The 26,777-nt window shown below is 39.8% G+C and overlaps 1 protein-coding gene across 2 annotated transcripts in view; it reads left to right on the forward strand.

The window, feature by feature from the left end:
- The window catches only part of OPHN1 (oligophrenin 1), a 286,883-nt gene that overhangs the window by 106,857 nt on the left and 153,249 nt on the right, over positions 1-26,777 (forward strand). For both annotated transcript variants that reach the window (XM_019648067.1, XM_019648068.1), the window contains exons 4-5: positions 11,978-12,039; positions 16,358-16,429. In XM_019648067.1, the coding sequence (XP_019503612.1) occupies positions 11,978-12,039; positions 16,358-16,429 (134 nt within the window). The remainder of the gene's footprint in view (positions 1-11,977; positions 12,040-16,357; positions 16,430-26,777) is intronic.

Genomic DNA, 26,777 nt, shown 5'->3' on the forward strand with positions numbered 1-26,777 from the left:
TTGCCGTTAACTCTAGAGAGCCATTTCAGTGTTAGATCTCAGAAATGCTGTAACGATCCAAGATGTTTGGTTAAAAATATACCGGTAAGAGGCCGCATAGGACTTCATAACTTTACGCCAGAAATAAACATGGTCCAAACCTTCTTGAAACACTTGTCAACTTCTACCCTTGAACCGTTTGTCATCTCACTATGTACGTGAGCAAAGAAGAATGAATATGAAACCTTTTGGGGAACCAAAATACCATTTGTGGGGGGAAGTTAGGGAAGAGGCTGTCACAAAAGTACTTTGGCTGTGACTGCCAACACATTGTCATCTTAAAGCACTTAGAGCATTGAATTGAGGACCCTTCTGACTGTGCAGCTAGCTGTGTGACCTTGGACAAGTCAGTTCCCATCTCTGGATCCCAGTCTCCTTTATGAATAAAATGAGATAGTTTGACTAAGATAGATGATAATATAAAAGTCTGAGCCTTTTAGACAGTAGCTTACCAGGATGCAGCAATATCTGGTCATAAACCTCAGTGGGCTTTTAAAGTATTCTGATCACCATTAAATACATTTCTAAGGCCTTTCAGAGGACACACATTGAATAGTCGGGTTTCTCGACTCAGTAACTTAATTTGAAATTGATTTAACAATTACTGAAGTTCTTGTTAATTGAAAGTACATATCAAAAACCTCTGACCCAGTTACCACAGAGGGAATGGTTGAAAAATGACCTCTGAAAAATTCTCTTCCATAAAAGCAATAAAAACACTGGCAAACATTTCCAACATCAACTTTCTAAGAACTCTGGAAATTAACCAAAATTTGCAGCACTATAAGTTGTGTTTATTCAAGGAAAATGGCTGAATAATTGGAATAACAGTGACCTTGCTGGTGTTTTGATTTGCCCTATTTCCATCCACTTCTCTTCAGCTCCACTAGCCTTGAAAACTAACAGCTACACAATCACGGAAGCGGCAAAAACCGCCATCCTACCAGTCACGGGAGAGGGCAGAATGGGTTTGAAGCTCCTCTGAAGCTGGAAAATATCACTTATAGGGCTGTCTTATATGAATTGACTTGGCGCTGACTTTCTGCAAGTGCGTTTTTTCTCAGCGAAATTTGTCAAAAACAATTAGTGTTAATTGTTTAGCCCTACAGCTGCCTCAGGCAGCAAAAGGAATAGTAGCAAATAAGCTGAACAATAAATCTAACGGGAAAAACTGGAGAATGAGATGTCCATACAGAGCTTTCAACATTGCAGCATGTTCCTGGAAATGTAGAAAGGCACACACATGTACAGGGCTTTGTTCATGTCCAAGATTTGCACCTGTCCAGAAAAGACTTGGAAAAGCTCTCATCTTTCACTTTTGGCTGACGCAGAGATATGTGCACGCAGGAAATGAAGACTTAAACAAAGTTAGAAAACACCTGGCTGAATGCTGAAGGTATATTCCAACACATACACAGAGCCCTTCAACAAAGGCTGGGAGACTTATTTGTTCAGAGCATTTAAATAAATATTTGTCCAATCATTAGCTGATCACTAAGCTAACTGACGAGAGACTTCAGTGGATTAACATGACAGAGAATACAGACTTTATAGAATGAGTCCATGAAGTCACTAAACAAGGAGCAACAACAAGAACACTACACCATGGGAGGAGGGGCTCTGATTTCCAAAGTCGTCACATTGAATTATTTAAAATATTCACTTTTCAACAAAAAATTACGAGGTCTGCAAAGAAATAAGAAAAAATGGCCAATGAACAAGGATAACAAAAGACCAATGGTAAATAGAAATTGTCCCTGAGGAAGCCAAGTCATTGGTCTTCATAGGAAAATACTTCTAATTAGCTAGTTTAATGTGGAGCTGGGGTGGTAGATGAGGGAAAAGGGGTTCAAAAATATGGCGACGGAAGGAGCACTGACTCTGGGTGGTGAGCCCACAATGTGATATATAGATGATGTGTTACAGAATTGTACACCTGAAACCTATGTAATTTTACCATCCATTGACACCCCAATAAACTTTATTTAAAAAAAATTATATATGAGTATTTATATAATTTATGTAAACATAAAATTTCAATTTAATTAATAAAAAGGAACCACTTAACAATTTTGCAGTTGGAAACTACAATAACCGAAATGAAAAATTCACTATAGGGGCTTAACATCAGATTTGTGCTGGTAGAAGATAGAACCAGCAAACTTAAAAGACAAATGAATTGAGATTATTCAATCAGAGAAAAAATAAATTAAAAAAATAACTAAAATGAACAAAACTTCACAGGCCATGGATACTATCAAGCATAAGAACACATGCATCATGTGAGTGCTAGATGAAAAGGACAGAAAGGGCAAAAATAATATTTGAAGACACAATGGCCAAAACTTGACAAAGTTGGTGAAAAACTGTAATCTTCTCATCCCACAAATTCAGCCAACTCAAAGAGATACATGCTTAAATATATCACAGTCAAATTGCTGAAATACAGGAACAAAGGGATTTTTATAAAAACCATAAGAGAAAAATGACATGTACAAGAGTTTCTCAAAAAATTAACAGCTGACTTCTCATTAGAAATCATGAAGGACAGAAGGCAGTGGGGTGACATATTCAAAGTAATGGAAAAAAAGTCTATCTGTCATTGTGCAAGCCTACCACAATATTATAGGCTGTATCCCCCTAGTAATCCCCAGATGATTACTAGAATTAGTGGAGCAAGTCACATTGTAAGGTATAAAAATGTCAAATCACTATATTGTACATCTGAAACTAATAGAGCTAATATTGTATACCAACTATACTTAAAAAATAAAGAAAAAAGTCTACCAACCAAATACTGTGTACCTAACAAAACTATAAAAAAATGAGAAATTAAGACATTCTGTGGTAAACAAAAAATGTAAAGCATTAATCACTAACAGATTTTCCCTGGAGAATAGTAAAGGAAGTCCTTCAAGATGAAATGAAAAGGACATTTAGAGACTAATTGGAATCCACATGAAGAAATAGAGATCACCAATAAAAGTAACTATACAGGTATGGGCCGGCTGAGTAGCACGTTGGTTAAGAGTTGGCTTGGGATGCCAGCTCTGAGCGGCAGGGCCCTGGTTCAGATCCCACATGCGGGCCAGTGACACTGCACCCTCTACAGCTAAGATGGTGAGCAACAGCTCGGCCTGGAGCTGGGCTGCCGTGAGTCACTGGCGAGGGTGTAGGCTGGAGCCCCTGCTGCAGTGGGCTGCCATGAGCTACCGTGAGTGGCTGGCAGCTGGCGTGAGCTGCCAAGAGCCACTGTGAGCGGCTGTCCAGTGGCCGGCAAAGAGCGCAGTGTTGATACCAACATGGGCTAGTGAAGCGATGTCCTCCATAACTAGACTGAAGAACAAAAGGACAGCAACTTGTCTGTTCCCCTTCCCCCCAATTACCCAACACTGTTCCCCTCCCCCAATTCCCCAATGAAATCTTAAAAAAAAAAAAAAGAGTAACTATACAGGTAATATAAAATACATTATAAATGTATTTTTGCTTTTAACTCCTTTATTTTAAAAGACTACTGCATAAAACAATAATGATAAAATTGTGCTGATGGACTTATATAGAGAGGTCTTACAATTAAGTTCGTGAACATGTTGCAACGATGTTTCTAACCTTTTGTGATATCAGAGGGATTATTCATTATGAATTTGTACCAACTGGACAAGCAGTTAGCCAAGTTTACTGTTTGGAAGTGCTGAAAAGGCTGCGTGAAAAATTAGACGATCTGAACTTTTTGCCAACAATCCATGGCTCTTGCATTACGACAATGCACCAGCTCACACAGCACTGGCTGTGAGGGAGTTTTTAGCCAGTAAACAAGCAACTGTATTGGAACACCCTCCCTACTCACCTGATCTGGCTCCCAATGACTTCTTTCTTTTTTTTTTTCTTTCTCTTTTTTTTTATATTTTATTGTTAGTTTCAGGTGTACAGAACAATGCAATAGTTACCCTTTTCACCCTCACAAAGTAACAGCCCCCCTACCCCCATCTCTTGCCCTCCCACCCCCGATATCATGCTTATCTATTACAATTCCATTGAATCCGTTCCCACACTCTACTCCATGTCCCGAGGTTATATGTATATATAATTATAGTTGACATACAGTATTATTCAACATCAGTTTCGGAAATACAATGCAGTGGTCAGGCCTCTACATCAACTATGAAGTGGACTCCCCAAAAAGGACATGGGTCCATCTGGCCCCCTAAGAAATACTTACAACATTATTGATTGTATTCCTCGGACTGTCTTTTTCTATCCCTGCGGCCATATTACAATTACCCATTTGTATTGTCTCATCCCTTCCTCTTCTCCTTCATCCCCACCCCCTCCCGACTAGCAACCCTCAGTTCTTCCTCTGTGTCTCTGAGACTATCTCCATCCACTTCTCCCCTCCATTCAGTTCCTTAGAATCCATGTATAAGTGAGATCATATGATATTTGAATGACTTCTTTCTTTATCCAAAGATAAAGGAAATATTGAAAGGAAGACATCTTGATGACATTCAGGACATCAAGGGTAATTCAACAACAGCTCTGATGGCCACCCCAGAAAAAGAGTTCCAAAATTGCTTTGAAGGGTGGACTAGGCACTGGTGTTGGTGCATAGCTTCCTAAGGGGAGTTCTTCAAAGGTGACCATAGTGATATTTAGCAGTGAGGTGTGTAGCACTTTTTCTAGGATAAGTTCGCAAACTTTACTGTCCGAACTTTGTATAATGGTGTAAAAAATAATATAAATGGAACCACTTTAAAATGGAGCTGGAGCTGCCATTCCAGAGGAACTGCCTTGCATGTCTTATGCCTCAAACTTTTGGAATGTTAAAACAGGGCAAAATAACCTTTGGGCTGGACCTAAACTAACATTGTGTCCCAAAGAACTGTTTGCAAAGATAACAAGAAATCAGATATTATGACTACTGATGGCTACTGTATTGAAAATTGAAAACATTGTTTAGAATTAGCATCACTGTGCTACCTTATCTGCACCAATAGAAATGCCTTCCTTCTATTGATGTAATTGTTTCCTTTACCTTTCTCTTAAACACACCTTGTCTTTGTCTCCCAGTCAGAACTCTGTTTGGGTTTCTTCCTGAATCAGTGCTTCTCAAGTAGATATTATTTTTTAGCTCTCAAACAAATGCTTGTTGCCTCTAATTTTGGCCTTTTATTTTTAGGTTAACAATAGTAATAGCATGAAAGATGAGGAAAGAATGGAGCTACATAGGCCCAAAGTTCTATTATGCTATTAAAATTAAATTGGCATTAGTCTGAACTAGATTATTATAAATTAAATTGTTAATGTAATCCCCAGGACAACCACTAAGAAAATAACTAAAAATGTATATCATAAAAGAAACAACATGGGAATTAGAATGGTAAACTAGAAAATAATCTAACACAAGAGAAAGCAGCAATGAGGGATAGAGCAACAAAATACATGAGACTTTTAGAAAACTAATAGAAAAATGGAATCCCAATCTTATCAAAAATTAATTAAATGTAAGTTGATTAAACTCTTCAATCAAAAAGCACAGATTGGCAGAATGGATACAAAAGTGTAATCCAACTGTACTCTGTCTACGAGAGTCACACATTACCTTTAAAGACACATATTAGTTGAAAGTAAAAGGATGGAATAAGATATACCATGCAAACAGTATAAAATAGAACTGGAGCAGCTATATTAATATCAGACAAAATAGACGCCAAAAGTAGTTAATAGCGACAAGAAGGACATTGTATTATGATAAGTCAGTCATTCAGGAAGACATAACTATTACAAATACATATCCATCCAAAAATATTACTCTAAAATACATGAAACAAAATGTAAAGAACTGAAAGAAGAGTTAGACAATTCAACAGCAGTTGAAGACTTCAGTACCCCATTTTCAATAATGAATAGAACAACTGGACAGAAGATCAACAAGGAAATAGAAGACTTGAACAATACCATAAACCAACAATGCCTAACAGACATTTTCAGAACACTGCATTCGAGAATAGTAGAGTATATTTTTTTCATGTGGACATGGCATATTCTCCAGAAGAGCTCATAGGTTAAGCCAGAAAACAATCTTCAATAAATATGAAAGAATCGAAATCATACAAAATACATTTTCTGAATGCAAAAGAATGAAATTAGGAATCATTATCAGAAAGTTGGAAAATCATAAATATGTAGAAATTAAACAGCAATTCCTAAAAAACCCAACAAATTTAAAGAGGGAATCACCAGGGAATGAGAAAATACTTTGTGATGAATAAAATAAAAACTGCAGCATTCCATACCTCAGGGGATGCAGCTTAAAACAGTGGCTGGAGGGAAAGTTGTAGCTCCAAATTCCTATATTAAGAAAGAACAAAGTTCTCAAATCAATAACCTAAACTTTCGCCTTAAGACACTGGAAAAAGAAGAGCAAACCAAACCCAACATGAGAAGAATATCAAGATTAGAGAGGGGATAGTGAAATAGAGAATAGACAAACAATAGAGGTAATCAACAAAACCAAATATTTGCTGAAAAGTTAAAATTGACAAACCCTTAGCTATGCCGACCAGGGGCATGCTCACATTGCTAAAGTGAGGAATGAAATAGAGGTCATTACTACCGACCTTATGGGAATAAAACTGATTATAAAGAAATAATTCTATGCCAACAAATTAGCCTTGCTGAAATCAACACATTCCTAGAAAGATACAAACTGCTGAAACTGACTCATGAAATAGGAAATATGAATGGACCAATAACAAGTAAAGACATTTAATTAGTAATTTTAAAAAAGTGACCCAAAAAAAATGACCAGGTGTGACTGACTTCACTGGTGAAGTTTACCAAATATTTAAAGAATTAACATTGTCCCATCATAAAAATCTTTCAAAAAATTAGAGGAGGGAACATTTCCCAACTTATTTTGTGAGGCCAGCATTACCTTGATACCAAAACAAGGAAACCCACGTTCATGTGTCAGAAGACTTAATATTGTTAAGTTGGCAATAATCCCCGTATTGTTCTACACATTTAATGACATAACTATCAAAATCTCAGCTGCCATTTTTTCAGAAATTGTCAAGGTGATACTAAAATTCATATAAAATTTCAAGAGACCTAGAATAGCCAAACAATCTTGAAAAAGAACAGTGTTGGAGGACTCACTTTCCCATTTCAAAACTCACTGTAAGGATATTGTTATCATGACTACATGGTACTGGCATAATGACAGATGTAGAGATGAGTGAAGTAGAATTAAGAGTCCTTCAGTTTTATGTCCCACATATGAGTGAAGTCATATGGTTCTTGACTTTTTCTGTCTGACTTATTTCATTTAGCATAATGATCTCAAGATCCAACACATAATGCAATATATAGATCATGCATTATAGAATTGTACAGTTGAAGCCTACATAGTTTGTTGACCATTGTCACCCCAATAAATTTTAATAAGAAAATCAAAACTAAATAAAAACAGTTGAGTCCAAAAATAACCCCTCATTTTATGGTTCACTGGTGCTTGACAAGTGTGCCAAGACAATTCAGTGGATAAAGAATGCTCTGTTCAATAAATAATGCTGGGATAGCTGGATAGACGCATGTGAAAGAATGAAGTTAGATCTCTGTCTCACAGCATATAAAAGAATTAATTCAAAATGGGCCAAGAAGCTAAATGTAGGAACTAACACTAAAATATCTTAGAAGAAAAAATAAGGGCATAAATCTTCATAACTTTGACTAAGCAGTGGTTTCTTAGATTTGTCAACAAAAGTACAAGCAACAATAGGAAAGGTAGGTAAATTGGGTTTCAACAAAATGTTAACCCTTTGTTCACCAAAGGACACCATACTGAAATTGAAAAGCCAGCCCACAGAATGTAGGACAATTTTGCAAATCATCTATCTGGTAAGGGATTTTGTCCAAAATATGTAAAGTACTCTTACAATTCAACAATAAACACACACAAAAAACCAATTACAAAATGGGCAAAGTAATTGAGTACATATTTATCCAAAGAAGTTAATACAAATGGCCAATAAGCACATGTAAAGATTCCCAATATCATTAGTAATTAGGGTAAAACAAAACCACAATGAGATAACTGCTTCAAACTCACTAAGATTGTGGGTATCAACAAGACAGACAATAAGAAATATGGAAAAGGATGTGGAAAAGTTGGAACCCTCGTACATTGCTTTTGGTAATATAAAATGGTGTCGATCACTTGGAAGACAGTTTTGGCAGTTTCTCAAAAAGTTAAATAGACTTACCATTTGATCCAGCAATTCTACGCCTAGGTGCATTCCCAGAATAACTGAAAACACATCCTCACAAAAACTTGTACACAAATGTTTATGATTGCATTAGTCATAACAGTAAATAAATGGAAACAATGCAAGTGTTCATCAGTTAACGAATGGTTAAACAATGTGATATAGCCATACAATGGAGCATGGGGCAGTAAAAAGGAAGGACTGATACTTAGTACAACTTGGAATAACCTTGAAAACATTGTGCTAAGTGTGAGAAGTCAGTCACAAAAGACTGCATATTGTATAATTTCATTTATATGAAACGTCTAGATTTTAGGCATATCCATAGGGACAGGAGGTAGATTAGTGGTTGTCTGAATGTAGGGGGAGGTGGAAATGGGGAAGTGATGCTAATGAGTTTCTGGTTTCTTTTTTTTGGAGGGGTGATGAAAGTGATCTGGCATTATACAGCGGTGACGATTGCACAACTTTTTGAATATACTAAAATCCACTGACTTGGTGCATTTTATGACATGTGAGCAATATCTCAATTATAAAAGTGATGTAATTTTTTAGCAAGAGCTCATTTTGAGACATCCTTAATTTTGTCAAATTTTGAATTTCTTCGTGAATGATGCAGCCTGACTCCTATTAGAAGCCTAGCTGCTGGTAGTCCCTTCCTGTCTCTGTTTGATAATCTTTGGTTACCTTTACCTGGAGACGTGCGGGCAGTGTGACAGTGGCAGCAAGATGGGTCTGAATCTGAAATCTGCCATTAACTTCCTGTATGACTTTGAACAAGTTGCTTGGTCTCTGTGAGCCTGAGTTTTCCCCAATTCAAATGAGGGATAATGACATGTACCTAATAAAGTTATTGTGAATATTAAGCCCTCAGCCAAAGGCTTGATGCATTTATGTTTCAGGAGATTAATCTTTTTCTTTCAATGTTCCAATATATACTTGTCACATTTCCTTTAGAGGCAAACTGGTGTTGCCTGGAAACATGCCAGCATAACAACAACAACAACAACAAAATCTCTCCGACCAATTTTGTAGCATAAAATATTTGGGGACAGGAGGTCAGTACACATTTACATTTTTTCGTATTTACTCTTTCTGATTAGGGTATTTTTCTTCTCTGTGCTGAGATTGAGCTTTTAATTGGCAGTGTTTGCAAAGGTGACTTCCCTGGGTATGTGCAGCAACTTAATCCTCAGCAGAAAGAAATGCCATTGCCTGGTATCCTGTATTTGACCCTGAACTTCATTTCCTCATTACTGGGAATGCTGGATTAGTTGTCCAGTTCTCTCAGGAAGGGAAATCTATTTGTGATGGAAAATATATTAATATGGATGCATTTTTTTCCTCCATGCGTTCAGTGTGTTTGTTTTAATTCAGATACCATTTGAGAATATACTTCCTGTTTCTGGTGAGAATTTCAGAACTTTAAAATAATAGTTATTAGAATTTAAAGGGGCACTAAAGACTATCTAGCTTAATTTAGCTTTTATTGGTTTGTTTATTATATGAAGAAACTGAAGTCCAGGGAGAAGAAGTGACTTGCCCAGTCACCTCACCAGTAAGTGGCAGAACTGGACTAGAAGAGTAGAACACTGGGACAGGGAAAGGAGGTAATGTTATCTACTGCATGTTGGCACTCTACATTTACCTTCTAATTCAGTCCTTACAGCAGCACTCTCAAGTATGTTGCCATATTTGACGAGTTAGGCAACAGAAGCTCAAAGGGGTCAAGTCACTTAATCAGAAGTCGCACAGCAAGAGGACGCTAGACTGAGGCTAGGTTGCAAATCCAAGTCTATCTGTCTGAAGTTAATGTCCTTCTAGTTCTCTATTGTGTCCCCTAAACTAAAACCCTCCTCATCTATCACCCCATCTGATGTTCTTTCCAACACACTACATGCCTTTCTGATCTAATGCCCCACACAAGCTCTTCAGGAATGTGAGAAAAATGAAACTAGAATGCAGCAATGGATTTAGACCTAATATTAGACACTTAGACCAATGGAATAAAATCAGGAGCCCAGAAATAAACTCATGTAGATGTGGTTAAGTAATATTTCACAAGGGAGCCAAGAGTACTCAAGGAGAAAGGACCATTTCTTTAACAAATGGTGCTGGGAAAACTAGATATTCACACACACAAAAATAATGAAACTAGACCCTGATCATGCACCAGTCACAAAAATTAACTCACAATGGATTAAAGACTTAAATGTAAGACAGGAAATGATAAAATTCATAGAGGAAAAGAGGAGAAAAGCTTCTTGACAAGGGCCTTGGCAATGGTTTTTTTGATATGACACCTTAAGCACCAGCAAAAACAACAACAACAAAATCCATAGTGGGACTACTTCACACTAAATCGTTCTGCACAGCAAAAGAAATACTCAACCAATGAAAAGGGAGCCTATGGAATGGGAGAAAATATTTGCACATCATATCTGATAAGGGGCTAATATCCAAACTATGTAAAGAACTCATACAACTTAATAGGAAAACAAACAAACAAACCAAACAATCAGATTAAAAAATGGCAAAGGATGTGAAGAGACATTTTCCAGAAGAAGATACTGGAATAGCCAACAGACACGTGAAATGGTGAAATGGTGCTCAGCATCACTGATCATTAGGGAAATGCAGATGAAAACCATGATAAGATATCACTTCATGCCTGTTAGAATGGCTGCCATCAAAGAGATGAGATAAATGCTGGTGAGGATGTGGAGAAAAGGGAACCCTGGTGCACTGTTGGTGGGAATGTAAATTGGTGAAGCCACTATGGAAGTCAGTATGGAGGTTCCTCAAAAAATTAAAAATAGAAGTACCTTATGATCCAGCAATTCCACTCCTGGGTATTTATCTGAAGGAAATGAAATTGCAGTGCTGAAGAGATCTGAACACCCATGTTCATAGCAGGATTATCTGTAATGTTTAAGACATACGAGTAGAAACAACCTAAGTGTCCACTGACAGACACACACTCGTGCGCACACAATAGAATGCTAATCAGCCATAAAAAAGGAAATCCTGCCATTTGGGACAACATGGATGGCCCTAGAAGGTATTATGCTGAGTGAAATAAGTCAGACAGAGAAAGACATATACCACATGATCTCCCTTATATGTGGAATCTAAACAAACAATCTCATGGATAAAAGAAGTCAGATTTGTGATTGCCAGAGTTGGGGGTAGGGGGTGGGGCAACTGGCTAAAAATGGTCAAGTATAAACTTCCAGTTATAAGATAAATACGTCCTGGGGATATAACATACAACATGATGACTGCAGTTAACACTCTTGTATGGTATACTTGAAAGTCGTTAAGAGTGTAGTTCCTAAAAGTTCTTGTCACAAGGAGAAACATATTTTTGTAAGTATATGAGACAATGGATACTAATTAAACTTACTGTGTTAATTACTTTGCAATATATGTATGACAGGTCATTATGCTGTACACCCTAAAACTCGAGAAAGAAAAACTCTTGGGTAGGGGGATTGGCCAAAAAAGAAAAGAAAGAAGAGGAACATTGTACAGGCACTGAACACATTCCCCTGATGGCCTTACATTTGGCACCTTCCTCCAGTGACTACCAGGACTCGGGGCATAGATCTCTGCCCCCTTGCCTGTCAGTACCATGATTAATTTGGTTTATTTTTATTTTATTCTTCCAGCTGAATCCTTCAAGGAATTTGCTGAATTGCTCAATGAAGTAGAAAACGAGAGGATGATGATGGTAGGTCACTAACCTGGGCCCGGAGCCCAGATCATCGCTGCTATTGGGGATTTCTCTGCCTCTGTTGCTTAGGTGGATGCTCTGTCATGGTTTCTGTCTCATGGCTGCCTGGTACTGTAGAGACCGGGAATATATCTGGTCATTCTGCCTCCAGCTCCCACCCTGAGAGTGGAGCATCATGTGGAGAGAAATTCGTTGGGAAATGCTATCCCGATTCATTTCAGTGAGAAAGGATTTCAGAGGCCATTAAATTGGGCTGTTGAATATGTCAACCAAAACTATGGTCAATAGTGTTCTTAAGCAAATTATCTATTTATGTCTCTGCTTCTAGAAATAAAGCTACAGGCTTTATTTATATTTGTTTTATTTAAATCTATGGGAAAACTTTTTTCCTTACATTTAAAGTCTAATTTTTTTTAATTAATAGATTTTAATAGTTACAACAATTTTAGTTTTACAGAAAAATTGAGTGAAAAGTATAGAGAGATTTCATGTACTTCATTTCTCCCTTGCTCCTTTCTACACACCGTTTCTCCTATTTTTAACATCTTGCAAGTGTGGTACATTTGTTCAAAGTTATGAGCCAGTATCGACACATTATTAATTAAAGTCCATAGTTTATATTGGGCTTCACTCTTTGTGTTGAACATTCTATGGGTTTTAACATATGTGTAATGATATGTTTTTGCCAATAAAGTGTCATCATACAGAATATTTTCACAGCGCTAAAAATCCCGTTCTCAATTTATTCATCCCTTCCTCCCTCCCCTACATACAAGCCTCTGGCAAGCACTGATCTTTTTACCTTTTATTGTGTTTTGCCTTTCCTAGGATGTCATATTGTTTGAGTCATACAGTATTTAGCCTTTTCAGATCGGCCTATTTCACTTACGAATATGCATTTAAGTTTTCTCCATTTATTGATATTTCATTTCCTTTTATTGTTGAAATATATGAACACATATTCCATTATATGGATGGACCATGGTTTATTTATCCATTCACCTACTGAAGGACATCTTGGTTACTCCCAGTTTTGGCAATTATGAATGAGGCTACTATAAACATGTATGCAGATTTTTGTGTGGATATAAAGTTTCAACTCTTTTGGGTAAATTCCAAAGAGTACAGTTGCTGGATTGTATGGTAAGAATATGTCTAGTTTTTAAGAAACTGCCAAACTGTCTTCCAAAGTGAGTGGACCATTTTCTATTCCCACCAGCAATGAATGAGAGTTCCTGTTGCTCCACATCCTCAGCAGCATTTGATGTTGTCAGTGTTTTGGATTTTACCCATTTTAATAGGTGTGTAGTGGTATCTCACTGCTGTTCTAATTTGCTTTTTCATGGAGACATATGATGTTGAGCATCTTTTCACATGCTTACTTGCCATCTGTAGATCTTTGGTGAGGTGTCTGTTCAGGTCTTTCGCCCATTTTTTTCTGGGATTGTAACTTTGGAGAGGACAACAAAGAGGTCTACCTTCCTTTTCTCTCATGACATGACTTCCTATTGGCAGCTCAGTTTTGTTAAGCCCTTTATTTCAATAGAAGAGTTCTCTAATCTGTAACACTGGTCCTTTTCAACAGTGTGGTACTGGCTTCTCAAAACACAGCTCTCACTTCATCCAGGCTCCCAGAGAAGTAGCATTGAAGGCAGGGCTTGGAGGTATGGGAATTAATCGTTATGCCACTAAATTGCTTGTTGACTTTAGACTGACTGATCACTTGTTTCTCTGAGTCTCTTCTTTCTTTATATTTAAAGTGAGAATTACAATCTCCAGCTCCCAGGGTTGTTATAAGTACTCCAAATGATATAATGAATGTGGAAGTGTTTTATTAATAGCAAAAAAAGGAAAACCACTGATTACATGTGTTGTTTCTACTTATCTTTTGCAGCGTCCAAGATTCTGCTTGTGGAAATTTCGCTTGGGAATTTTCTTAGTTCAAGAGATTTGCCTCTGAGGACACTGGGAGACCAATATGGGTAGTTTCCATGGAGTCTGGTAGATGGCCCACTAGCTAATCCACACTCTACTAAATGTTTTCTTCTGTCCAAAGAGTTTGTGGACTGCTGCCAATGTTGATCTCAAAGGCATTCACCCCCATTTCATTCAAAATCTCAGCTGTACTTCTCTCCAGCCTTAGTTGTTTCTTGATCCCTTTTATTTACCCAGTTACAAAGCTCTAAAATATTGAAGTAGGATTCATCTTTTGCAGTGTTTTTCTTACCCTTCTTGCTGGCTCTTTTCCACAGGACTGACTCATTTTCTTCTGTCTTTAATTATGTTGTGCCCTTTTGTCCCCACAACTCTTCAATCATGTACTGAGTGTCAGTTCCACATTTCCCATTTAATTCCAGGAAGGCTGTGAAGGTTAGGCTCAATGAGGGCCTTTCAGAACATGCCAGGAATTCATTGCTTGGTCACACCTCTCCCATTTCCTGGAACTGTGGTGAAAAGACTCCTGTACCCCGATATGGATAACGTGGTGGGGTGTTAATCAGCTTTTTACCTTTTCTATAATAAGGGGCCAAATGAAGCTTTAGAAGAACAGGAAGGAAGTTCACAGTCTAGCACGTGGTGATGGCAAGTGTCTAGTCATTGTCATAAGTGAATTGAAATTGTGGAAGGAACTAGGGACGGAAGAAATGGAGCATCCGAGCTGTGATTTCTGAAACAGCACCCTTGGGGAGGATGTAGTACCTCAGAAGGTGGCCTGTAAGTCTGGATGGCAGACTTCCTGTATGGTTAAAGAGGGAGGCTTGTGTAGATTCCTCTAACTGCCCTACCTAATGCTAATTCGGGCTGCATTCAATGGAAACCTGATGAGATAAACTCACTAATGTGTTTAGAATGTCACTTGTTATCCTGGGGATTCTACCCGGAGACAACAGGCAGGATGCACAGATCAGAAAGGGGAATAAAGGCCAAGTTCACTTAGAAGGGCTTTGAGGTGTGGTTGCTAGACTTCGTTTTCAAAATTAATTTAGTTTTGATTACAGTTGACACAGAATAAGTAAGTAGTCATTAGACTTCTGGGGTGTTTCAGGATAAGACAGAATGAAAAAGAAAAGGAGCCAAGCTTTGGTGCGAGCATTTCCTTCATCTCTAGCTCTGTGTTGTGGCAGAAAGTGGTATGATAACCAATGAGTGTCCAAGAGAGAGTCATGGTGTCTGTATTTTTGATACCAGAACAGGCAGTGGAGGTTTGATTGGAGGTAGTGGAGGTTTACCCACTTAATCAAACCTTGGACCATACCTGGACACAAAACAGAAGGTCTAAAGTGCCTGCAAAACCTGGGTAAAATATGTACTAATGTCCCAAGTTGCCATGCTTTTTGGTGGTAGCTTAAAAATTGTTTCTTAGTTTGGAGACAAGAATGCTGAAAACTAGCTTTCTACTCTGTCTTCCATTTTGGTTATGAAGGTCTGTTTTGTCTTACCGATATTTTGTGTCTCACCTGATAAGGAAGCCAGTTCCTCATTTCCCTGTCTTGTAATAGATCAGAATTAATGCGATGCATCCCCCAAATCCAGCCCTTCAGATGCGTTCTCTGAGGTCCTCCAATAAATTGCAAATGATTCCCACCGCTGAAGAAACAAACCTCACTAGTTGTCTTGGACAGATGCAGTCTCCCAAGAGGTTTACATGAAGACAAAGCTTTGTATATCTCCACCTGCCTGCAGGGGGTCCAGTTTTGATGTGATGCTTTCATATCTTCAGAACCGTATCAATGCCAATATTTTAGTACCTGGGCAGGCTGTTCCTCTCAGCTCCTGAGCATGCGTAGGAAATTCGAAGGCCTGGCCTAGTGGTCTCTGTGCTGCTGTGATACATTCCAAATTCTGAAGGGAATGTTCTGGTTTTATGACACCCCAGGACAGGACTGGAAACGATTTATTCTGGGATTTATGCTAATGCAATTACTGCTAACTCATTTGCCTCCATGAAATGGTTTGTGCAATTGTCCTTTTCATGAATTTTTTATTCCCTTTTTTACCACATGTGCTTCAGGCCTCCTATATCTGTTTCTGGACATGAATATGGATATTTATCAATTAAAAACTCAGATCAGACAACTAGTAAAATTACAGAGGAATACCCCTAATGTTACTTCTCTCATTTCTTCTCCAAGCGTTTGATTTTAAGAGACCAATGTGGGGGAAAAGACAGTAACAAAACCCAACAAACTAGCGAGCTAGTTAACATTTTTTAGGATGGTGTACGACCAGGGAGTGCCCTAGTGATGAGGAATTTTTAATCTGAACTTTGGTGACTAATCTAAAAGTTGTTTTGTGTGTTCTTTCTTTTCTCTAGGTACAGAACGCTAGTGATTTGCTCATCAAACCCCTGGAAAATTTCCGGAAGGAACAAATAGGCTTCACTAAGGTACATTTTCTCTGCATGTATAAGATATTTTGTACATTGAATAGTTGTTGGGGCTACCACCCTTCACTCTTCTGGGGTGAGAAGGGTTTGTCTCTATAAGAAAACTCTTCATCAAAAAACAGTGAGAAAGTCAGTTGGCTCCTGCCCATGCTTTCAGCTAGCTATGTAACTGGACATGACACTTCTCCTTTCGGACCTGCATTTTCTCCATCTTGAAGATGAGGAGCTTGCTAATAATAGCTGTTATTTAAAGACCGATTACTATGTGCTGAGCCCTGGGTTAGATGCTCTACATTCGTTCCCTCATCATAACACCCCTGTGAAGTCCTGGTATTATCCCCATTTACACATGGGGCCTGTGGTTTGGACAAGATAAAGGAATGACCAAAGTCATATAGTTACTAAGAGACAGTAGCCAGGATTTAGACCTGAGGATCTTTTTAGGTTCAAATCCTACATTCCATTCAGCCACACTATCTAGATGTGTGCTGTCCAATATGGTAGCCAATAACTATATAAATAAAAGGAAATTAATTCAGTTTCTCAGTCATGCTAGTCACATTTCAAGTGCTCAATCCTGGACAGCACAGATATAAAGCATTTCCATCATTGTACAAATTTCTATTGGACAGAACCATGTCAGATAGTCTCGGAGTCCATCCAGCTTGTCTACTTGTGGGTCTCTCGGGTTTCCCTGTGTCTCATAAAGGGGTATGAATAATTGTGAAGTTTGTTCTTATCAGTGAGGTGTAGGCCTGTTTAGTGAGCTCCAATGTATATGTACCATGTAACAAAGATAGTCTGTCGCAACCAGATGTAGCATTGTGGCCAAGTGTCTGGCCCTTTTAGGTCTAAGAACACACCATTCAGTGGCTGTTATCTGGGCTATCATGTCAAATAGTTTGGACCGAGGATATGAAAGTAGACAGTTCTGAGAAGGAAGACCAGAACAGTGGATGTGCTCCCACTGCCTGCTACCATCAGCCACATTGGCGTGGGTGTTATTTGAGCGACTGGCATTCAAGCAAAGTCAGTTCTCGCGATAGCCAGGCAATTCTGGTTCATCTGAGTCTCGCTAACGTAAGTACTTAATTGGGAAAACAAGTGTATTATGGAGGAGAACAGAACCTCTTAAATCACAAGTGTGGTATGAAAATAATTAACCACTTGGTAAGTGACATGACAATTGTTACATCACTAAGTAAGGAGGATGAAGGACACATGACACCAAAACTCTCACACATGGGGGTTTTCATTTCTGGATGAGAACAGGAAAAATGAAGACTTGGCTGCAGTGGTTGACCTCATGTCATCTGAGGGAAAGAAAATGAATTTCTGTTATACACTTCCTGTGTCCCAGGATTTCACATATGCTATCTTCCTTAAATCAGACAGCAGACATGTGAGGTAGGATGTATAAAATCCATCATCCCAATGAAGAAGCTGAGACTCAGAAAGGTGAAATTCCTGTCAGTCTCTTTGCCCTATTGCTTTACCAGTGAGGCCAACCTGTACACCTACAAGGAAGGGACCAAGGCTCAGTGTGAGGGTCAGTTTGGAAACTATGTGAAATTCTCCTAGCAGTAAAATGTATGGCAGCACAGTGATTAGACATTGATATAATTTAAGAAGTGATCCCCTGACTAATCTAGTACCCAGCTGGCACCATACATTGTTATTACCATATTATTGACTATATTCCCTGTGCTGTACTTTACATCTCTGTGACTGTTTTGTAACTACCAATTTGTATTTCTTAATCACTTCATCTTTTTCACCCAGCCCCACTACGCCCCTCCAATGTATCACCCCAACAAATCTTAATACGCATCTGACACCATCCGTAGTTATTATGCTATCATTGACTGGATTGCTTATGGACAGAATTCCTTTAAGTATTTCTCCTTGACAGTGAACAAGAGATTAAGCTTTCTTAGTTAAGAGTGCTGGAGGGATGTTACAGGAAGAAGGGGCTCTCCTGAAGCTTCTGGTTGATGCGTGCCTGGGTCACTAGAGTGGGAGTGAGATACCCATAGGGCTCTGGCTTAGCCAGGCACCCAGGATGCGTGGTCCCTCAGTGACTTCCAAGGCTCCGCCTGGCCTGGCAATAACCTTTCTGCAGGTTTCTCAATATAGGTCTCTCCCTGAAGGCCTCCCCACCCATGCTGTCCTCTGACCTCCCTCTGTAGGTCCCCCATGTAGCGCGCCTGCCGAATGAAGGCACTTCCTCCTGCTTTCTCAGTGACTGCGCACCCCCAGGCTAAACCTGCGAACCTCTCTGCTGTTCAGTGGCTTGTATTATACCTTTCCCAGTGAGAGCCGAACCCCTTCCAAATTTGACCTCCCTTGGGTACCTTCCATCAGCCTTATGGTACCATATAGAGTTTTGGTATAGCTTATATTTACTTTTTTAGTTTAATAAGTCTGTAGTTTAATAGTTCTTGATAGTGGTTTCTATGACTTGATAGGGCTTGGACTGATACAGCCAACAGTGCAGCCAAATGGCTCTGTGATTTTGTTGGTAGTGGTGTGCTTTGCTAGGCCCTTACAAATGTAGACTCATGTTCTTATTTGAACCTCAGAACAGCCTCGTACAGTAGAGGTTATTCTCCCTTGTTTACAGGTGAGGACACTAAGGTTCTGTGAGGTCACTCAGCCAGGAAGCGATGGGGCGTGGAGCCGAATCTCGCTTTTCTGGCTGTAAGACGAGGGCTCTTTTCACTTTGTGAGAGATGCCGCTTCTGTCTGGGCCTCAGTTCTGTTGTCTGTACAACAGGAACAATGGACAAATGATGCCCGGTCAGATCTTCCGTTTCAGATTATCAGGGTAATTAACTAAATGTGCATCGACTGACGAGTAGAAATGGGCTGCTCAGAATTCAGTGTCCTGTAATGTCAAAATCCACTAGATTCTGAAGACTGTATGAAGAAAATGTAAAATATTTCATTAATTTTTTTATATCCATGACATGTTGAAATGACACTGTTTTGGATATATTGCGTTCAATAAAACATTATTGAAATTAATTTCACCTGATTCCTTTTCCTTTTTTGAACGTGACTACTGGAAATTTTAAAATTATGGATGGGGCTTGCATTGTATTTCTATTTGATAGCACTGCACAAGACAAAGCAGTTACTTTTCCTGGAGAACATCTTCCATTTCATGGAGGCAGCATTGAAAGAAATTTTATATGCACATAGGTATAGGATTAATTAGTTACTATAGATAAAGTTCTTAGAACAGTATCTGATGAATAATGTGTTAAGTTTTCTGTCATCATTATCATATCATCATCATCAGCAGCAGCAAAACAGGGAGAATAGAATGCAGTCCATGAAATTGTCCAACTGATGATGGACTTATTCTGGTTTACAGATTAAAGGAAGAGAGGTTAAAGAGTGAGGCAGGAAGAGCAGGGTGTGGACAATGAATTTTCCCAAGTGACTCCTTATTTATGGAGAGGTTTCATGTCACTAGGTCTGCAGGTCTGTGTCTGGCACTGCAGGTTGTGGGAGATGTATTTTTGTCATAGATACTTAAAGCAAAACAAAACAGAATCAGAGTTTCTTATTCAGTACGTCTGGGGTAAGGCCCAAGAATTTGCATTTCCAATAGATTCTCAGGCAGTGCTCATGCTGCCAGTCTGGGTGGGGATCACACTTTGAGAACTAGTGGGCTAACACACAGGGCTAGTGGGGAACAGTGGGGCGATAAAAAAAAGATACAAAATAGTAGAGTGCTCAGAACAAGAGGGGACACGTTCTGAACAAACATCTTGTTTTCTGAACGTGATTAGCCTTTTCAAATGACACTGACACTACCATTGTTGAAATAAGAAATGCGTTCTGTGAAATCTATGGGAAGGTGATGGAGCAAGCATGGGGTTCCTGTGTGGGCAGATTTTGAGCTGTTGGTCAGACATGGCTGGCGAATGCAAGTCACTGTGTTTGCAGAGTTCATTGGCTGACCAGTGAACTCTGTTGTCAGTTCACTATGGGTGACTGGTTCCCAGTAGACAAGGTCTTTCCATAACTAGAATCTCAGAAGGCTATTTTGTAAGTGAGTCATTTCACAGGGACAATCAGTTCCCATCAGGTTAGTCATTCTGTGATGCCTTGGGCACTAGCTTCTGTTACACAATAGCTTCTGAAGACTGTTCGATAGTTGGCTTCCCACTCATGTAATCAGGGGCCAGAGGGTCTCACAGGTGTCATCTCTCAGAGGATTTTCCCCCAGGGGGAAATTGTTTAGATGGGGCTCCTAACTCCCTACTTTAGCCAGAGCATTTTCCCTTGGATCTGTTTCATAACAGGACCCTGTTGGTTAAAAAAATTGCAAACCATCTATTTGTACTAAAACCTGATAGATCTCCCTGATAGGATCTGTAAAAAAACCCCAAAAAACCAAAAAAAAAACAAAAACCTCAACAGTCTCCATCTTTCCCTACTCCTGAGAGGCAGTCATTATTAACCATTTTATTTGTATTATTTTAATGGTTACTTTTATATTTAAAAAATGCTTATATTGCTATTTCTTGATTTATCAACTTTAGAAATTATTTTTTTCTTCATGCTATGAATACAGGAGGTCATTACTCATACCTCCTCTTTCCCTCCTCTTCCAATCTTTGATAATCACAATATCCTTTTCATTATTTTACTGCTTACTTCTATCAGTTTAAATAATATACTTCAGCCCCTATTTCTTACTCCATCAACTTTTTGACCATAGCTTTGTAAGATGAAGATATTAGCACCTCTGTCTTCCTTTACTACCTTTTAAGTCTCAACTCCTGTCAAGTTTCTTGGCTCTGAGTCCATGAACTTTGACATTTTTTATATTGGGTTACTGTAAGTATTTATAGTAACCCAAGTATTTCTAATGGCTAGGGGAGATCAAGAATGACCCCCGTCTTTACCCCTTTCTCCTAATTTCTTATCTACTATGCTTAGAGTTCTTTGTCCTACTCGAGACTTCTGTTTGGTTAACTCCTTCTGTCCTTCCCAGCTCTCAAAAGTCCCAGAACATACAATGTTTGTGAGTCCTCCCCCATGTGTATATTTTAGCTATCGCTTGATTGGCAGAACCCTTCTCACCACCATGCAGCTTCTCCCCCTCCCCCGCTCCAAGGTCAAGGGAGGACAAATATGGCTCAGTCCATCTCTGTTCATAATGGGTCTTTCATCCTGCAGTGCAGAATGCTAGGCTGTCCATCAGAGAACGCTGAATAAAGACTCAGTTATCCCCTGTAGACACATGACAGCGAGAGTATTTGTACCCTTTGATTCATATTTTTTGGGTCTTGTCAGTTGCCCACAGTACGATGTTTTCAGTTCTTTCAAGGATTCCCTTGCCAGAGAGGAATAACCACTGAATCGAGCCTTTGTGTGGTCTCTGGTGGGAGCAGGGCCAATCTGTCTAACACATCTGAGTCTGTATTTAACCCCCTGTTTGGAGAGCTAGAGCTGGTGTGGAAGCTATGATATAGTATGTTCTCACCCAGTAGATGACAGGCAAGAAGGTACTGGCATCAAGACATGGGATTGGCAGTCTTATTGCTGTTTTTTCTCCGTGAACGGAGATGATAGAAGTTTAGGAGAAGGACTTGTTCTGGAGGTAAATGGGGTTGAAAAAATACAGAAGATGGAATGAGGCACAAACCTGATAGGGGAGATGAAGCCAAAGATATTGGTTTGCCCTGCATTCCAGAAGCCAGTGCATGCCCTGGGAGAGGGGAGAAGGTCAATGGCTGCAAGAATGCATTAGTGGGAAGAGTCAAAGTAGTCAAGGTGTCCAGGAGCTAAGCTATGTGACAGTAATCCAGAAGTGATTTTAAAGCCAACATCAAATATTTTACAAGCCTTATAGTAATAGGTACTTGCTATATGTTATCTCAGTTTACCATTATTATCTACATCCTATGGATAATGAAGGCGCAAGACTCATAACGCGAAGTAACTTGCCCAGTGACACACAGTTATTAACAGAAGCAAGCTTCAACCAGGTTTATGATAGTCCAGAATCCACATGCTTTTCACTACACTGCACTCTGTACCTAGCTTTGTGGGGATGCTATGGAAGGACTGAAAGAAAACAAAAAAGAGTAATAATGCCTATCAACAGTTGAGTGGGCAAATGTGTTGTGATAAATTTACATTACTTTATAGCCATGAGAAAGAGTGAACTAGAGCTGCTGTATACCACAATATGGATGAATCTGACAAATAGAAGGTCAGCGGGGAGAAAAGCCAGTCATAATAGCCTTCAACTCTGGCCGGCCAAGTGGTGCGTTGGTTAGGAGTTGGCTTGGGATGCCAGCTCTGAGCAGCAGGGCCCCGGTTCGGATCCCACATGAGGGCCAGTGACGCTGCACCCTCTACAGCTAAGATGGTGAACAGCTCAACCTGGAGCTGGGCTGCCGTGAGTCGCCGGTGATGGCATAGGCTGCAGTGGGGCTGGCCAACACTGGGCGTGAGCTTTTGTGAGCTGCCGTGAGCCACTGTGAGCGGCCATCCATTGGCCAGCAAGCGACTTCCTCACTCGGGAAGAGTGCAATGATAAAACCAACTTGGGCCAGTGAAGCAACGTCCTCCACAACTAGACTGAAGAACAAAAGGAGAGCAACCTGTCTGTTCCCCTTCCCTGATTCCCCAATGCTGTTCGCCTCTCCCAATTCCCCAATAAAATATTTGAAAAAAAAAGGCCTTCAACTCATTGGGTGAAGCCCACCTGCATTATGAAATGTAATCAGCTTTACTCAAAGTTAACTGATTCAAATGTTAATCTCATCTAAAAGTTACCATCACAGCAAATGTAGATGAATGTTTGACCCAGTATCTGGGTACCATGGCCTAGCCAAATTGACAGATGAAATTAACCATCACTTACCATCAGCACATTTGTTGTTGTTGGAGGTAAGCAGTTCCAAGTTTAAATCAGTGGCCTCCAGATAGCCTCTGTATGATTCTCTTGGACATTACCTCAAGGACATAAGACGGCTGTCACAGCTGAACACATCACACCCTCACATATTAGCATCTCACGCAGGAAGGAAGGGAAAAGCTCTTTTATATAACATTTTCTGTCTTTTATCCAGAGAGAAAAATGTCTTGCTGAAGCCACTGGCAGACTTTCCCTTTGTATCTCAAGAACCGAGCAGTGGGTCAACTTCTAGGTCAATAGTTGGCAAAGAGAAATGGCAGTGCTGAGATTTCCCCTTGGCCTTGTTTTCCCTGAGAACACTACCGCCCGCCTGGTTTCTGAAGTAACAGTAAGGAAGAAGCTGGATCGCTCCTAGGTTGGCAATCAACAGTGATTGGCATCATGGCCTTTTCAGAATAGAGATGTTGGTCTCCAGCCTGGAACCTCTGGAATATGCTCAAAGGTCAGGGGAACGAAAGATTCTGTTCACCTGCCTCTAGTACTTTAATAATCACAGAGGAGCTCTCCTCTCTTGTCTGCCAAAGAGAGACTACAGCAAAGAGCCAGACAGAGAGAGTGACTGCTCCAAGGGCCCACGGAAGCTAGTGGCAGAGCTAGGAAGAGGACCCATATTCTTCTGACTGCTGCCTTCCTGCTCTTTGGATCAAATTAGGTTTTGGACTTAGCAGGTCTTAAGTGCTCGAAGAACTTATATGATTCCTGCCTATATAAATAGGTCTGTTGTGGTTTTTAATTTTAAAAAATTGAACCTAATTTGACTACTTATCCATTCACATTGTAGTTTATATTTGGTAGCAGACGGGACAGTCAAAGCTATTAGTCTAATGTCACTTTACAGATGAAGGAACAGAGGCTTGAAAAGTTTAAGTGGCGGACCCGGGGGCACCAGCTTGTTAGTGGGGAAAATGGGATAGAATCCAGGTCACCCAACACCTAGTCAGCTGTAATTACACTTCCCTTTAAAGATATTCCATAGTTACAGTATTTTAGAGCTCAGCTCTACTCCGTATACCCAGATCACTTAGAATCCTATCAACATCCTTGAAGCTTCGGGGCGGGGGGGGGGATACTGCTGAGATAACCTTGTAGGCCCGAAGTCATGGCCCTCACTCAACCTGCTTCAGCTATTTCCCTTCAGACAAATTCTCCACATTACAGCTTCCTGATTAAGAAGAAGAAAAAAATGGGGGATGAGCTATGTAGGCTATTTTACTTCTAAAGTTCTATGAAGAATTTTACAAGCCAAGACTAGAACTAGTAGCGAGTTGTGTCAGTTGCCACTTTGAAAATCAAGAAGTACCCTTTTAAGTTAAGCCCATGTCTATCCAGACAACTTCATTGAACTTTTAATTTTTTCACCTGTGTTTTAAGTAAAGCAGATTTTCTCTGAAAATATTGGGTCTTTTCCTCTGGAAAGTGGGTCTTCCTGATAGTAGGATGTGCTCTCCCCAGATGGCATGTCCAGAGTTTTATTTTTTTTCCTTAGTTATTTGTGTAGCTTTTGTGTGTAAGAGAAAATGTATTTAGCTGCTTCTTATATCCCTTTACACTTAGGAAAGGAGTTAACATTATTAGGCAGTAAGGACAAAAACCTTAGACCCTAATTCTCATATTGGGAAGGTGGCCACTAAATACTTTTTTGGGGGGCCCCAGAGCACCTTGCATATAGGTTAGCTACTGCAATAAGAATTCTGCACAAGAAAGCACCCCAAAAGTCAGTGAAATAGAGCAGTAAGCATTTATTTCTAGCTCACATGTCTATGGGTTGGCTGAGGGTAGCTCTGTTGACCTCAGTTAGGCTTGAATGGCTTGTCACAGGCCACAGGTGCTTCAGGTCTTCACCATGTGTCCCTGGTTTTCAAGGATCAGGGGCCTTCTGAGACTTATTCTTCTCATGATGATGGCAGAAGTGTATGGTGGGTGATCTAAGAAATATAAGGTCTTTTAAAGCTAGGTTCAAAACTGCCACACCGTCACTTCCTCACAAATTCCAGTGGCCAAAACAAATCGTGTGACCAAAGCCTAACACCAGTTGGGAGGCAAAATAATTTCTACCTCTAGTTGTAGAAACTACAGAGTCACATGATAAAACAGATGGATACAGGGAGGGGAGGGAAGATTCGGGAACAAATCTTCAATCTACCATGGCCAGCAGGTGAGAGGTAGAGAAGGTTATTTCGACGAAAACAGAGATGTAGTAGGAAGAGTCTTAGGGTCAGAGGATCTGGATTTGAGGACTAACCCTGACATTCACTTGGCAGGACCTTGAGGAAGGCATTTGCTCTCATGATATTTTAACATTCAGGGATAATGAGATCGCTTTCTCTAGGATTTTCATTTTCTGGAGAATGATGCTGAAGCAAGAGGGTGAAGCGATTAGCCCAAGTTCAAGTAGCTCAATGGAAGCAGAGTCACGACTAGGACCTAGGGCTCCATTTCTAGTCCTTTGTCTTCATCGCTACAGAAGAGGAGCTATGTGGAGTGGCAGGGGGAGAGGTCTTAGCCTTCCTTTCCTCGTGAAATTCAAGTTGTTTTGCTGCAATTTCATTTCCCTCATTGCAATGCTCATCTGTTTTCCATTTCTTCCAAGGGCTGACAAGGGGAAGTAGGCCAAAACCATAACAGGAGGGTTTGACGTTCAAGCTGAGGTAGTATGTCCTGCAGGAGACAGTATTTAAATGCTGTATGTTGTTAGGGAAAGAAGTAGCATGACTGGCCCCGAAGATCTTTCAGAGAGGCATTTGTTGCTCTGTGCTGTTTTCAATGGAGTCATTCCTGAAGCAACAGAATGGGCTACATATGATTCATGACTGTGTCTAACTTTATGGTACTATAACCCTGCCTTTATAGTTGTTTATTAAACATTTATGCAGTGCTTATTTAGTGCCAGATAGTCTTCTGAGTACTCTACAGGTACTCATGTAATCCTCAAAACTACCCTATGAGGTAGGAACTCTTTATTTATTCCTCTTTAAAGATTAAGCAACGACAACAGAAAAACAAACAAAACACCAAAACAAGGAAAAACAAAATCCTAAGGCACGGTGTGGCTGAATCACTCCCACAGTCATGTGCAAAGAGGATAGAACTGGCACGTGGACCCGGACTGGCTGCTTCCAGAGCCTTGTCCTTAACCCGTGTCCTGTGCAACCACACGCAGCACAAGAATGGAACGTACTGCTTCTGCGACATGGCACACGTCACTTCACCTCTACAAGCCTCCGTTTCAGCTTTAAAAGGGAGATAATCTATCCACCTTACAGGGTGGTTGGCATTGAAACAGGAGTTCTATTAATATTTCTGTGAAGTACTTTTGTCAGTTTTTCAAGTGTCTTTGTAATTATCCCTTTAATCCTTCATAACTTCAGTTTGATTGATTTACCTGTGCAACTTACGCTTTAG

The sequence above is a fragment of the Hipposideros armiger genome, unplaced genomic scaffold (genome assembly GCF_001890085.2).
Source record: "Hipposideros armiger isolate ML-2016 unplaced genomic scaffold, ASM189008v1 scaffold_119, whole genome shotgun sequence".
Classification (NCBI taxonomy): Eukaryota; Metazoa; Chordata; class Mammalia; order Chiroptera; family Hipposideridae; genus Hipposideros; species Hipposideros armiger.